The sequence below is a fragment of the Acartia tonsa genome, chromosome 2, assembly GCF_053477335.1.
Source record: "Acartia tonsa isolate MP-2025a chromosome 2, ASM5347733v1, whole genome shotgun sequence".
Lineage (NCBI taxonomy): Eukaryota > Metazoa > Arthropoda > Copepoda > Calanoida > Acartiidae > Acartia > Acartia tonsa.
This window is the reverse complement of record NC_137261.1, coordinates 18,604,812-18,618,528: the sequence shown is the minus strand read 5'-3', so window position 1 is coordinate 18,618,528 and position 13,717 is coordinate 18,604,812. Positions and strand designations below refer to the sequence as shown.

The following is a 13,717-nucleotide window of genomic DNA, read 5'->3' as shown; positions in this document are numbered from 1 at the left end:
GTTTTCCATAGTTGCCAACTCTTTAAAAAAAAAATCCTCATAGAGGAATTTAATTTTTGAAACTAGTTTTTATTCGGTTTTTGATTAAGTATGACTTTATTTTTATGTTCAAATTCAAATTTCAAGTTTATAAATCCTTTATGTTTGAACCACAGAACCGAGTGCATTCTCCATATTTGAGAATCTTTATTTAGGTCTAGAGTTGGTTTCAGTGTATTTTATTTCTAAATTTAAACCTTGGGATAGCTTTAAGATATTTTTCTTGTCCCTTGTCTCCCCTCTCGAATACAGATACCCTGTATATATATCTAAGAAATGCATTTCAGAAATATAATAGAATTTAATATATTTGGCAACTATGAATCCTGAAGAAGAAAAAAATCAGCGGCATTCCCAGAAATTGTGCGCTCCACTGTCTGACAGCTATTCCACAAACAAAAAATATAAATAAACCCTAAAATATTCATGTTTAGCCTATGTTTATTGTCTAAATGTGAAAATTAATTGTTAATATATTAAAATGTGACATTTTTGTTTTGTTTTGTGATAAATTAATGTCTTTTTTCAGAGTGAAAATTTTAAGTTATGTCAAAGAAAAAATTTTAGACTGAAATAAGTTTTGAGGTAATAATTTACTTTTTTGTTTTGTTGAGGTAGAAATACATTTTTGTATTCGTCATTTGAAGGATTTGAATCTTTAGGCCCAATTTTATCGACCTAATCTAACATTATATGATTTGATTTCAATTTAGAAATTTTCAAAGAAATATACAGAAAAGTAACTATTATTGCTGTACACTCCTTGCATCTCAGTATGTGGCACATTTCAAAACAATTTTTAACAGGTTCCATATACGTACAAATACTTTGAACGAAATATTACTCAATGTGTCATTACTATATATTTGTAACGTCGTTACAGTCTTCATCTACGCTCCAAATTTGTCTCTATTTTACCCGTTGAGCTAGCTTTGTCGTCAGGCGGCTTAAACATAATTTATAATTCTATTTAAAATGTACAACTTTCGGAGACTTTTAATTTTAACTCCCGTAGAGTCTCCTGCACACATTGTAAACCCCGAACCACTTCATTATGCAATCTATATTTTCCTGGATATTTTGTCTATGTAGGGTTGGGCCGGATACTTTTTTGGCCGGATACCGGATATCCGGCTGATTTTAAATGCCAAATTAAATTTAAATTACCGGATATCCGGCTGGATAACCGGCCAAATTACCGGATATTAAAGTAGTAAAAAAAAAATTTCTTCAGAAATCTTATATAAATTTACATAAAGTTAAACTTATTCAGAAAAATGTTCTTCTAGCTTCAATAATAAGAAAATTATAGCCATTTAAGATTTTTAAAAGCAGAGATTTTTGGTGTAAAGTATAAAAAATTATAGAGCCGGATATCCGGTATCCGGTCGGATATTGAAAATGACCGGATATCCGGCCACACCGGATATCCGGCCCAACCCTAGTCTATGGTAGTCCATAAGTATACAGTGTTACAGTACATTGTTTCTATTTGTTAAAGCAACACGTATGATACAAGAAAAAGATTCTTTTTAAAGTAAAATGCTTATATATCAATTGAAATCTATATTTTTTGATTTTCTACTGATCCACTTAATTATGCAAATCAAAATAAAATCAATGGAAAAACGTTTGTTTTGCACTTTTCTCCACTTTTCAAAATTGATTATGATAAAATAACAATTTTTTAAGGGATTTATGCATTAATTATAATGAAAAACAGTTTAAAGTAGATTTTAATGATTTTTCTAACTAATAGATAATTTTAAATATGAAATTCAATCCCTATCACTTTAGAGGACAGCTGCTGACCCCCAGTCTTATGGATGAAGCTAAATACATGTTAAAGATAAAAATAACCCTCAAATGTACACAAAAATGTTTTTTGAAGTGTTAAAAAAATCCATTTTAAAATCTTTATTTTGAGGATGATGGCCTTAAAGATGTTCTTACTGGTGGTGATGGTGAGCCAAATGTTATCTAAGTACATGACCATTACAACAACTTGTCTATTAACCTATGTACCATTTTTTGTAGTCATAGCAGCCTCCAATAGAGCCTCACGACATGAAACATAACCATTATCAAAAAACTACATTATTTAGGTACTTTATGAATTTTTGTAATTAAAATTGTATTATTTTCTTTTTTAATATTGCTTGGCTGGAGGCTGCTATGACTACAAAAATTGGACCATAGTTCAATATATAAGTATTCATCATGGGCATGCACTTTGATAACATTTAGCTCACCATCCCCACCAGTAAGAGCATCTTAAAGGCCATCGTCCTCAAAATCAAGATTTTAAAATGGATTTTTTTTACACTTAAAAAAACATTTTTGTATATTTTTGAGGAATATTTTTATTTTTAACATGTATTTAGCTTCATCCATAAGACTGGGGGTCAGCAGCTGTCCTCTAAAGTGATAGGAATAGAATTTCTTTTTTAAAATTATTTATTAGTTAGAAAAATTATTAAAATCTACCTTAAACTGTTTTTCATTATAATTAATGCATAAATCCCTTAAAAAATTGTTATTTTATCATAATCAATTTTGAAAAGTGGAGAAAAGTGCAAAACAAACGTTTTCCCATTGATTTTATTTTGATTTGCATAATGAAGTGGATCAGTAAAAAATAAAAAAAATATAGATTTCAATTGATATATAAGCATTTTATTTTAAAAAGAATCTTTTTCTTTTATCATACGTGTTGCTTTAACAAATAGAAACAATGTACTGTAAAGCTGTACACTTATGGACTACCATAGACATAATATCCAGCAAAATATAGATTGCATAATGAAGTGGTTCAGGGTTTATACAAAATAAAGCTGCATGCAGTACGTGCAATGTTACAATAAATAGGTATCCTACATTAGGTACTTATATCATATTGCTACAAAACACTCTTGGTTGTAAATTGAATTAATTGTAATTTTAAGGTCCTCAGGATGGTTCTAGAGGTTGCCAAGCTTCCAGATAATATTCTGGAACTTGTATTTTCATATCTTCAACTAACAGATCTTCAAAATTGTTCTTTAGGTTAGTAATTGCTATTTAAGTTTATCCTTATGATTGAGTAAAGAATCTCTGTTTGTCTGTACTGAAGGATCTCGCTAACTGTAGAACCGGTATGGTTCTCCTTCACAGTCTGGCTTTTTACAGGCCTTGGGAAGGTTTCTAGCTATTTGGTTTGAGATTGAAAAGATTTCCTAAAATTTTAACAAGGTATATTCAGATAGGTACTATACATATTCAATACCTTTCAGCTAATTTTTTTTCAATCTCACTGACTCGGTATTGAACATTTGATTAACTATATCCCTTATCTTTTTGCGACATTGACGAACCACATTTAGCTAGCTTAACCAATCAAGACTATCTATATAAAATCTAATTGGACTACATATCCTAATAACTTTTCTAATATGGCTCATGTGTTGTTGGTGTTATTATGTTAATTCTATGTTCACTTATTTGTTGAAACTTATGAGGATATTATTTATTGTTTAACAATCAATTCTTTTCTGCTATTAACAAACCCTATATCAGGAACTATTTTTTTCTATGTTCAAATCCATCTCAAATGTGTATTTGGTAGACATTGATTTTTCTGTTTTAGTTTGTAAAAACTGGTACCGCTACCTTAACCTTGAAAACAATGACGTCTGGCGGATGCATTGCATCCGCAAACTGGCGGACGAAGCGCTCAGAAGTGAACTCCTATCCTCCGTTCCCACATACAAAGCCAAACTCCGCGCATTTTACCACGCCTGGAACCCCAACGACTGTTCAAAAAATATCTACGTCAAGCCCAATGGCTTCACCCTGCATCGGAACCCGGTGGCACAGAGCACGGACGGAGCGCGGGGGAAGATTGGGTTCCGCAGCGGCCGACACGCTTGGGAGGTCATCTGGGAGGGACCCTTGGGGACAGTAGCCGTTATAGGCATTGCAACTAAGGTAACATCAATAGTTCAAGGCAAAGTAAGAAATAAAAACTTGTGGAAGTTTAATTTTACTTCAATAACTATGCAAGATTGTTATTTTATCTCAGATAGTTTATAATGGTTTTTCAAAAACTCACTCTTTCACCAATTTAAAAAAATTGCTGCTTTCTGTTTAATTGTATGTCTTGTTTTTAAAATATTTTCCCTAATCTATTTTATCATTGCAAGAAAAAGATATCTGCCCTTTTCTTAGTCTTTTAATTCTTGTTTCGATACCTCGATGGTTGCTGTCATCCTTAGTTTTGTTGTCAATATTACAATTATATATATTAATACTTTTGATTTTGATTATACCAAAGATAGGTTTTTGACACATATACATACACTACTTTAATTTATTTAGCAGGATACTATTGCTTTTTATTGAATCTTTAATGTAATTTCTAATGGGGATGGCAATCCGTAAAATTTTTGGACCGGATCCGGAGTCGGATTCTTTCAAGAATCCGTCCAAAAAAGGCGGATTCCCGCGGATTCCGGATTCTTATTTTTGGCGGATTCGGATTCCGGATTCTAGCAATATTTTAATAGGCTTTTTTTAAATTAAAAAAATTAAGTGCTACATATGTCTTAAAAATTAATGTTCTTGGTGTTATCTTCACTTCACTGAGAAAATGGAACCAAACTTTAAAAGATATTATATATAATGATGATAATCTTTGCCTTCAAAAAGGCGGAGTTGAAAGAAAAAACTCGAGACGATAATTTTAACGTACCAATTAAGAATCCGAATCCGCTATTAAAAAAAACGGATTCCGGATTCGGATTCCAAAATTGGCTAAAAATTGAGCGGGTTCCGGATTCGGATTGCCAACCCTACCCTAATTTCTATTATTAAAGGGATAGTTTCACGAAGTGCATTTAAAAAAAAAATAGTGAACTGTAAGTTTTTTCTATTTTAAATAATGTAGTAGTGCATAATATAAAGTTATTGATTAAAATTAAGAGATTTTACCAGGAATTTTCCTTAAAAAATGAGTTTTTCATTTTTATTTTCAACTTCGTTGCGTGTTATATATGGCAAAAACTTTTTTGTCATAAATACAACCTTAGATAGCATTTACTAGTTAATAGAACTTAAAACTTTTTATACAACAAAATACACATAACAACAAAGAATGACCAATAAAATATTCAGTATGGTACTTAGAGTAGTGATCTTTTTATATGTCTTAGTAGAATATATTAGGCATTTTATAGATATGATTGTGATAAAGAATTTTAACATTGACCTGACCAAACTTTTTTTATTTGACAATATCTAAAAGAGTTGCAACATAAATTACATGAGAATGGTCTTTTTATATATATATATATGTTGTATGGTTAGTTGGTATTTCCGCGTGAGATAATGTGTATATTGTAAGTAAACCGGACGGTTTTCTTTATTTTTTTAAAAAGAATCTATATAAAACCTGTCCTATAGTGAACCGGACGTTATTTTTTATGTTTTTTAAGTAACTTGTCCCAAGGGGAACCCCTGTTCAATTTTTTTATAACTCTTGTGAAATATGTGGAAAAAAATTATCTAAAATTGGTGTTTTGGCTATACATATTTGGAAAAAAATAGACCATTCTCATGTAATTTATGTGGCAAATCTCTTTAACTTTTTTTGATATTGTCAAATAAAAAAAGTTTGGTCTGGTCAATGTTAAAAATTCTTTAACATATAATCATATCTATCCAATGCCTAATATATTCTACTAAGACATATAAAAGTTCACTACTCTAAGTACCTTAACTCTTTAAATACACTTCATAGAACTATCCCTTTAGATTATTAATTGTAAGATGTATGAAGTTTGAATAATGTTTTATTTGTAAAGGACGCGCCAAACCAAAGTCATGGGTATCTAGCACTGTTGGGCAGCGATGATCAGTCTTGGGGATGGAATTTAGTGGATAATCACTTACTGCACAATGGAGACTGCCAGGGAAATTATCCACAACTAAATAATGCTCCTAAATATGAGGTAATAATTCATATATTATTTATTTGCTCTTTATAAGTCGCGGAGTCATATATTATCACACAACTTATTAAAATGTTACACAAGTTAAGTCATTGGTAACTTTGATTATTTTTTACAAGTAAAGCATTTTTTTATGTCCTAATTTTCTTTTTATATTACATTTTTTTTTATTTTTTAATAAAGCAATTTGGGGATAAGAGAATAAGATTGAAAGCGCTCTAAACATAATTCAAGGAGCTCTCTTTTTAAATGATTTCAAATACTCTCAATTTATGTTTTTACTAGAGGTTGCGCCCCTAGCATCTAGAGGCTCCATATAGGAAGGGGATATGGAAGGGGAAAAAGTAGCCCAAAACCATACTCAGAATTATTTATAAAATAAAATAGCCTATAACCATCTCGGGATCTATAAGATGTTTCACTGTAAAGGAGAACCATATATTGGTTGAGGGGTTAGCAAGATCCTTCGCTACAGACAAAAAAGCTTATTACTTTATTTATGTTTTAATTTAGGTTGGTGAGAGAATAAGAGTGATTTTAGATTGCGATGATAACACACTTGCTTTTGAGAGAAATTGCGAATTTCTTGGCGTCGCTTTTAGAGGTGAGTGAATAATTCTAGTATTTCAATCCATTCTTGTTTAATGTTTCATGTTTTTTTTTTTACAGTTTATGTTTATGAACACAAACCAAATGAATATCTTATAAACAATTCAGGATAAGGGATAACTTGAAGTTCATCCCTTTTCCCCAATGATGATACACCCAAATTACCCCTTATATAGATTAAAATTAGTGGTTAAAACTTTTGAACACTCAAGTTAGATTAGATTAGATTTATTATTCTTGGGTGTACATACATAGAAAAAAAAAAACAAAATAATAAATGAATTAAATGAATATTATATATTTATATATAGTCAAATTTTATTGATATGGTTAATTCAATAAAAAAAATTTCCCAAATGGCAGTTTCATAAAAACTAGGAAGTATGCAGTAATGTGTATTCACACATTGTTTTCATACAGGCCATATAAATAAGACAAAAAAATAGAAAAAAAGATAATAAGCAATAAATAAAATCATTTTGAAGAGGAAAGAATGATAATAGGAAGGATTGATTAGAGCATACAAGTCTCACACCATTATTGCAATAGTAGAAATTAAAAAAAAAATTTCAACAAATAGATTTTGATTGATTTATAAGATTTCAAACATTATTGAAAAGAAATATAAATTTATCCACATTCTTGACATAATGGGTTGTTACACACTAGTGTTAAGCTTGATAACAAAGATTCTTTTAGATTTTTAATAAATTTTTTTCTTGATTGATTGTGGGTTAATAAATCATTATTACAATGGTTATTCCATAATTCTTAGAAATGATACTTAAATATCTTTCAATAGATATAAACTTCAGTTTTTAACATCAAACATATTAAAGTTTCTAAGATTTCTGGTATTACGGCGAAGCCATGTACCTTGAAAGGAACTTGGTAGCTTACTGTTTATAAAATCATACATAAATAATAATTTCAAATAATTTGCTGATTAATGTAAAGGAAGGACATTCATTTAATGAGCCAACCAATCAAAAATCAAGTCTCCAAAGTCGTTAAGCTTCTATAGATTAAAATTAGTGGTTTGAAGAACACTCAACTTAGTAAACAAACCAATCAAAATATAGTAAAAATCCCTAAAGTTGTTAAGTTGTTAAGCCAACGAAAAAGAAAACGTTATTATAAAACTTTTGGGGACTAGTGTAATAAATAGCCCATTGTCCCCTCTCGCTCTCTTTTTCTCAAATTGCAGTATCTTAGTTCTTTACTCTTAGAAAATTACATCACGCACATGATAGCAGCAGTAGGAGAAAAATCATGGATCTAAAGGAATAAGATAATGGCCGATAAATCCCCAATCATGATACACAAAATTACCTCTTCTGTAGATTACAATTGGTGGTTGAAACGTTCGGACACTGAACTAAATGGACCAACCGATCAAAATTAAATTAAAGTTCCCAAACGAACAAAAAGAAAACTTTATTATATGACTTTGGGGACAAGTTTGATGAACAGCCAAATGTCCCCTCCATCCCTGAAAAAAATTCAATATGTACTATATTCAGGGTTACCAGATAAGCAGCTGTACCCGTCAGTGTCGGCAGTGTACGGGAATACAGAAGTTTCTATGGTCTACCTTGGCCCACCGTTAGATGGGTAATATTCATTTCAGGTAAACCATTCTATCAACCAATAAACAGGGAAATTAATGTCCATATTAGCGTGTGTTGACTACTTAAGCATTTTAGAAAGTCATAGTACAGCTAAGTTATTAAAAAATATATTTTATTTTGCAATTATAATAATTATTTTAAACTTAAAATATACCTATTGTGTTTATTCTGCAAAAATTTAGGTACTAATGCAAAAATTGTTTATTGTTATGCAACTAGCAAAACAAAAAAAATATACATTTAAAACTACGGGGTGAATAGCAGCGTCTTATAACCAGGGATCTTAAGGGATAAGACAATGGCTGATAAATTGATGTACATCCCTAATGATACCACACAAAATTACCCCCTCTGTAGATTAGAAATAGTGGTTGAAACTAGGGTTTGGACAATTTTGGAATCCATAATCCGAATTCGTAATCCGTTATTTTAATAGCGGATTCGGATTGTTAATTGTTAGGCTAAAATTACAGTCGATCTTGAGTTTTTTTGGTCCGAATATTTATTTTAATTTGTAACAAAGTCATTGTGGCTGCTGTAGAATCTAGAAAAAGGAGAAAAGCTACTGTGAAAATATGAAACAGCTTTAGATTCTTCCCAGTACCCGGTAAAATTTAATCCCCTACTTTATTTTAATCAAAGGTCTTTTAAAATCTTTCTAGAATCCGGAATCCACGGATTAATTCGTTTTATTTTTAGGCGGATTTTGTAAAAATCCGAATTCGTAAAGAAATTGTTCCCTTCCCCTCCCCCTTTTTCCTTTCTCTCCCCCTCTCTCAACCCCCATTCCCTATGAAAACACTTCTGATGCATTCCCCTTAAGATTACCATGGCAGAGATACATCTCTGCCAGCTCCTCTCCCCCCTCTAGTACACTGGATTTATTTGGTTGCCCTCACTCGGCTTTCTGGCTCTTTGTCCAGTGAATAAACTACCCTCCCCCCTTTTTTTTGATTTTTTAAAAATTAAAGGTGGGTTAAAATTAAGCCTCCCCCCCCCCCCTCCTCTTTTTCGATTTATTTTTTTAAATTAAGCGGTGGGGGGAAGGAGGGTTCGGTGCTCCAGTCTTGACATGTAGGCAAGAACCAAAATTTGCGTGTGTCAGGAAGTTGTAATGGATAAGCAATAATTATCTAATTTGGTATATTCAGGCGTTAATTTTATAATTGCTTATACAATAGGGCGGGTCGATTTGCAATTTTTTTTGATTTTTAGATTAGTAGACATTGGTAGGGGTTACTGGGCCAATATAAAACCCTGTGTAACTTGAAAATATTTTTTAGTATTATCCTCTTAGAATTTTTTTTTCAATATTGAAAATTTGAGTACCCCCCCGGGCTCCCTAGCCTGCCTAGCCGCAGCGCTCGGCCCCCTTGCCTGCCTAGCCGCAGCGCTTGGGCCCCCTTGCCTGCCTAGCCGCAGCGCTCGGCCCCCTTGCCTGCCTAGCCGCAGCGCTCAGCTTCCTAGCCTAAAACCTAACCTAACCTAAAATAGTTGTTCGTCAGTAGTTGGGGTTTCTATCAAACGCTTTGATTTGCTCTAAGTGACATAAATTAACCCTAAAAATGAACCTAACCTTAATTTTCTCAGAAACCATTTGATTAATAGAGTTGATTTTTTGAACTTAAGCTTTTATGAGTATGAACATCTCATGGTTTCAAAGTCAACCTCCTATCCCCACTCCCTAGGCCTCCGGGGCTCAAAAAAAACCTGGAAATGAACCTAACCCTAATTTTAGGGTTTTTTTGAGCTCCGGAGGGCTAGGGGTTGGTGGCAGGGGGATGAATTCTAAACTAGAAGTCAGTTTATAACCATCAAAGCTTAAGTTTAAGAAATCATCTCTATTGATCAAATGGTTTCTGAGAAAATTAAGGTTAGGTTAATTTTTAGGGTTAATTTGAGCACCGGAGGGCTAGGGTTTGGCAGCAGGAGGGTAACTTCAAAACTATAAGTAAGTTAATAGGCATAAAAATTTAAGTTTAAGAAATCATCTCAATTGATCAAATGGTTTCTAAGAAAATTAAGGTTAGGTTCATTTCCAGGGTTTTTTTGAGCCTCGGAGGGCTAGGGGGTGGGGATAGGGGGTTGACTTTGAAACCATGAGATGTTCATACTCATAAAAGCTGAAGTTTAAGAAATCATCTCTATAGAACAAATGGTTTTTGAGATAATTAAGGTTAGGTTCATTTCCAGGATTTTTTTGAGCCCCAGAGGGCTAGAGTTGGTGGCAGGAGGGTAACTTCAAAACTATTAGTAAGTTTATAAGCATAAAAACTTAAGTTTAAGAAATCATCTCTATAGATCAAATGGTTTCTGAGATAAATAAGGTTAGGTTCATTTCCAGGTTTTTTTTGGAGCCCCAGAGGGCTAGGGGTTGGTGGCAGGAGGGTAACTTCAAAACTATAAGTAAGTTTATAAGCTTAAAAACTTAAGTTTAAGAAATCATCTCTATAGATCAAATGGTTTCTGAGATAATTAAGGTTAGGTTCATTTCCAGGTTTTTTTTTGAGCCCCAGAGGGCTAGGGGTTGGTAACAGGAGGGTAACTTCGAAACTATAAGTAAGTTTTTAAGCTTAAAAACTTAAGTTTAAGAAATCATCTCTATTGATCAAATGGTTTCTGAGATAATTAGGGTTAGGTTCATTTTCAGGGTTTTTTTAGCCCTGGAGGGCTAGGGGGTGGGGGTAGAGAGTTGACTTCGAAACCATGAGATGTTCATACTCATAAAAGCTTAAGTTCAAGAAATCAACTCTATTAATCAAATGGTTTCTGAGAAAATTAAGGTTAGGTTCATTTTTAGGGTTAATTTATGTCACTTTGAGCAAATCAAAGCGTTTGATAGAAATTTCGTATTTTTTAAAGAATTTTCAGGTACGGTAATCAAAAAAAAATTTATTTTTCCCTATTGTTCTATTTAATAGGGAATACATATATCTAGAGCACCTTAGCGTTCTACTACTATTTTTAGGCCTTAAAACACACACCTTTACGGAATTTACTAGAAAATGACCTCCCCCTTTTCTAAGAGGATAACGCCGTTTTTTTTTATCCAAAAACAACGGGCGTGCCCACCCCCTTATAAAACCAAAAATTAGAATTCCTTCAAACACAGGCATGTTGCATATCAAAATGACCGCATAGAAATGCTGATTACGAATCTGAAAACCGTATTGAAAAATATTGCTCCTAGTTCGAATAAGATCGCATTAAGAACCTAAACACAGCTGATTTAGTCAAAATTGTTTATTTTGGTAGGTTATTTGAAAATCATTTCAGACTGAATCAATAATTTTCAAAACGGTTTTCAGATCTGTAATCAGCATTTCAATGCGGTCATTTTGATATTCAACATGCCTGTGTTTGAAGGAACTTCAATTTTTGGTTTTATTAGGGGGCGGGCACATATAATACCCACCCGCGCGCCCGTTGTTTTTGGATTAAAAAACCTCTTTTAAGTTTCACAGGGTTTTATATTGGCCCAGTAACCCTTACCAATCTATCTTTTAAAATCTTGTTCGATTCTCGGAAGTGAATTATAGAGAACACCAAGAACATTGATATGTAGCACTTAATTTTAAATTCGACGGATTGCCATCACTACCCATTATACACAACCTTGACAACTACGTTGAAGTACTAAATGATGACATTGCTGGAAAACTAGATATTATATAGCTAAAGCGCAAATAGAAAGGGATAGGGAAGCTAGGCTTAAATATGTGAATAGAAAAAGAATACACAAAAAATTTGAGGAGGGAGACATTGCATTAGTTCGTAATCATTCCCATACGCCAGTGCAGGGGTAAGTCGAACCCTAACACCCATTTATCATATTTCTCTCTTCGGTGTCCTAACTGTGGGACCAGAAAGTTGTGTTTTGACAAGGATTTCCGATGACGTGACCAACCGTTTCAAATATGCGTTTAATGATATAAATCCAGAATTTGACACCTTACCACCGGAAATTAGATATATAATAACTAAGCCTTAAGAGCAATTATAACAAATTATCATAACAACTTGATTTGATGAGCTGTAATTAGATCCCCCATGATCTGATACAATTTTACTTTTCTAATCTGTAATTATAATTTTCCCACTCATAGTAATATATTACGGTGGTAAAATTAAGAACTTTTCACACACCTCGAGGGGGACACCACACATATGCAGCATTACTTAGTATCAACTTTAAAGTCGACCACTGCAAAAAAAATTTAAAAACATTAATATTTAATATAATGGACCGAAAATAACTGTATATGTATAGGTTTTAATTACTTATAGGCTAATTATTAAACAAAGCAACTAAGCGTAAATAGTAAACCTTAATACGCAACCTTGATATATTAAAACTAAGCTCAGTTTGCCTTCATGAATATGTCAAAATCTGATTAGAGGAAACTCCTCCTACCCAGCATCAGTAGCAAATAACGACGTCAATAACTTTGTCTAAAATTCAAAAAGTTATCAGTTACCAGCCAGCTCTTCTGGTGATAACACTTTTGTAAGTTATTCATTTTTCATAAGTTTAGATAGAATGTATGTAAATATTATTATACTTTTCTATGTACTTACCATACAAAAAATAATGTGTATAATTTCTGTTTTAGGACTGACTGACTGGTTGAAATCTAAACCACGAAGCCAAAATAAATTTGTACTCCACCTCTCCTTACACAAAATGACACAATAAAACAGCCACCCCATTGTCAGATGTTAAAATAAACAAAAACAAAATGTAAATAAAATATTGATAACATCTTACAACTAAACAGCAACGATTGGTTAGTGATTTATCCATAGTCAGCAGAGTATGTCAGTGCTGTGCATGCAGTGTGTCAGCTGTTAAGTCATGGAGGTGTTGTTTGTTTGCTCGGTGCAAAGTGAATGCAAATTGTCAAATGATTTTTACAGTGTATAGTTTGAAATAAGACTCCTATTTGCTTGTGCAAATAATCTAATATTTTTTTTCCATTATGGCTTCCGATTAATATCTGGTAGATAACCGGTTTTCAGTCATACTGTAAAATCCTGCATTGTATCGTATATCCATTTTTCTACCAATATATAAAAATTTACAATTATAATGTTAAAACAAGTTTTGTTAGCCCGTGCCTTCGTCATATCGGGGCTAACAAAACTAATTTTGATCTTTTAATTGTACGTTTTTATATCCGGGAAAAGCTGTTTATAATACGAAGCGATAAATTATTCCTTACATCGGTAGAATATAGAGGGCGATAAAAAAATGACACGTTAAAATTTTTAAAATGCAGTTTTAATGTTTAATTTTTTATCGTAAAAAAACCTTATCTTACTACCTCTGCATTATTATATTGAATGCAAAAAAACCCGCCAATTTACTCGCAAATAAACAGATGAAATGAGTAATCAATTTAAAGCTTGAAGGAAAAATATATTTTTCATAATTATGAAATTAGAATCATA

General features: G+C 32.2%; 2 protein-coding genes across 2 annotated transcripts in view; both read left to right on the top strand.

Moving 5' to 3' along the window:
* Window positions 1-411: 411 nt before the first annotated feature.
* On the top strand, window positions 412-13,662 carry LOC145306111 (F-box/SPRY domain-containing protein 1-like). Its single transcript, XM_080148066.1, has 7 exons — window positions 412-624; window positions 2,985-3,084; window positions 3,665-4,005; window positions 5,880-6,026; window positions 6,540-6,630; window positions 8,159-8,265; window positions 12,880-13,662. The coding sequence occupies exons 2-6, from the start codon at window positions 2,994-2,996 to the stop codon at window positions 8,251-8,253; spliced, it is 765 nt and encodes a 254-aa protein (XP_080004192.1). The 5' UTR covers window positions 412-624; window positions 2,985-2,993; the 3' UTR covers window positions 8,254-8,265; window positions 12,880-13,662.
* The window catches only part of LOC145306088 (uncharacterized), a 46,102-nt gene continuing 45,432 nt past the window's right edge, over window positions 13,048-13,717 (top strand). Inside the window, exon 1 of the mRNA XM_080148021.1 lies at window positions 13,048-13,184. The gene's annotated coding sequence lies outside the window, so the exon portion shown is untranslated. The remainder of the gene's footprint in view (window positions 13,185-13,717) is intronic.

What these genes read in the sequence shown, in the direction of transcription:
- LOC145306111 (XM_080148066.1), top strand. Translation starts at nt 2,994, where the DNA reads ATGGTTCTAGAGGTTGCCAAGCTTCCAGATAATATTCTGGAACTTGTA. An exon ending in TCTTCAAAATTGTTCTTTAG is followed by an intron (nt 3,085 to 3,664) that starts GTTAGTAATTGC and finishes TTTCTGTTTTAG; the next exon opens with TTTGTAAAAACTGGTACCGC. An exon ending in TCTTGGCGTCGCTTTTAGAG is followed by an intron (nt 6,631 to 8,158) that starts GTGAGTGAATAA and finishes TACTATATTCAG; the next exon opens with GGTTACCAGATAAGCAGCTG.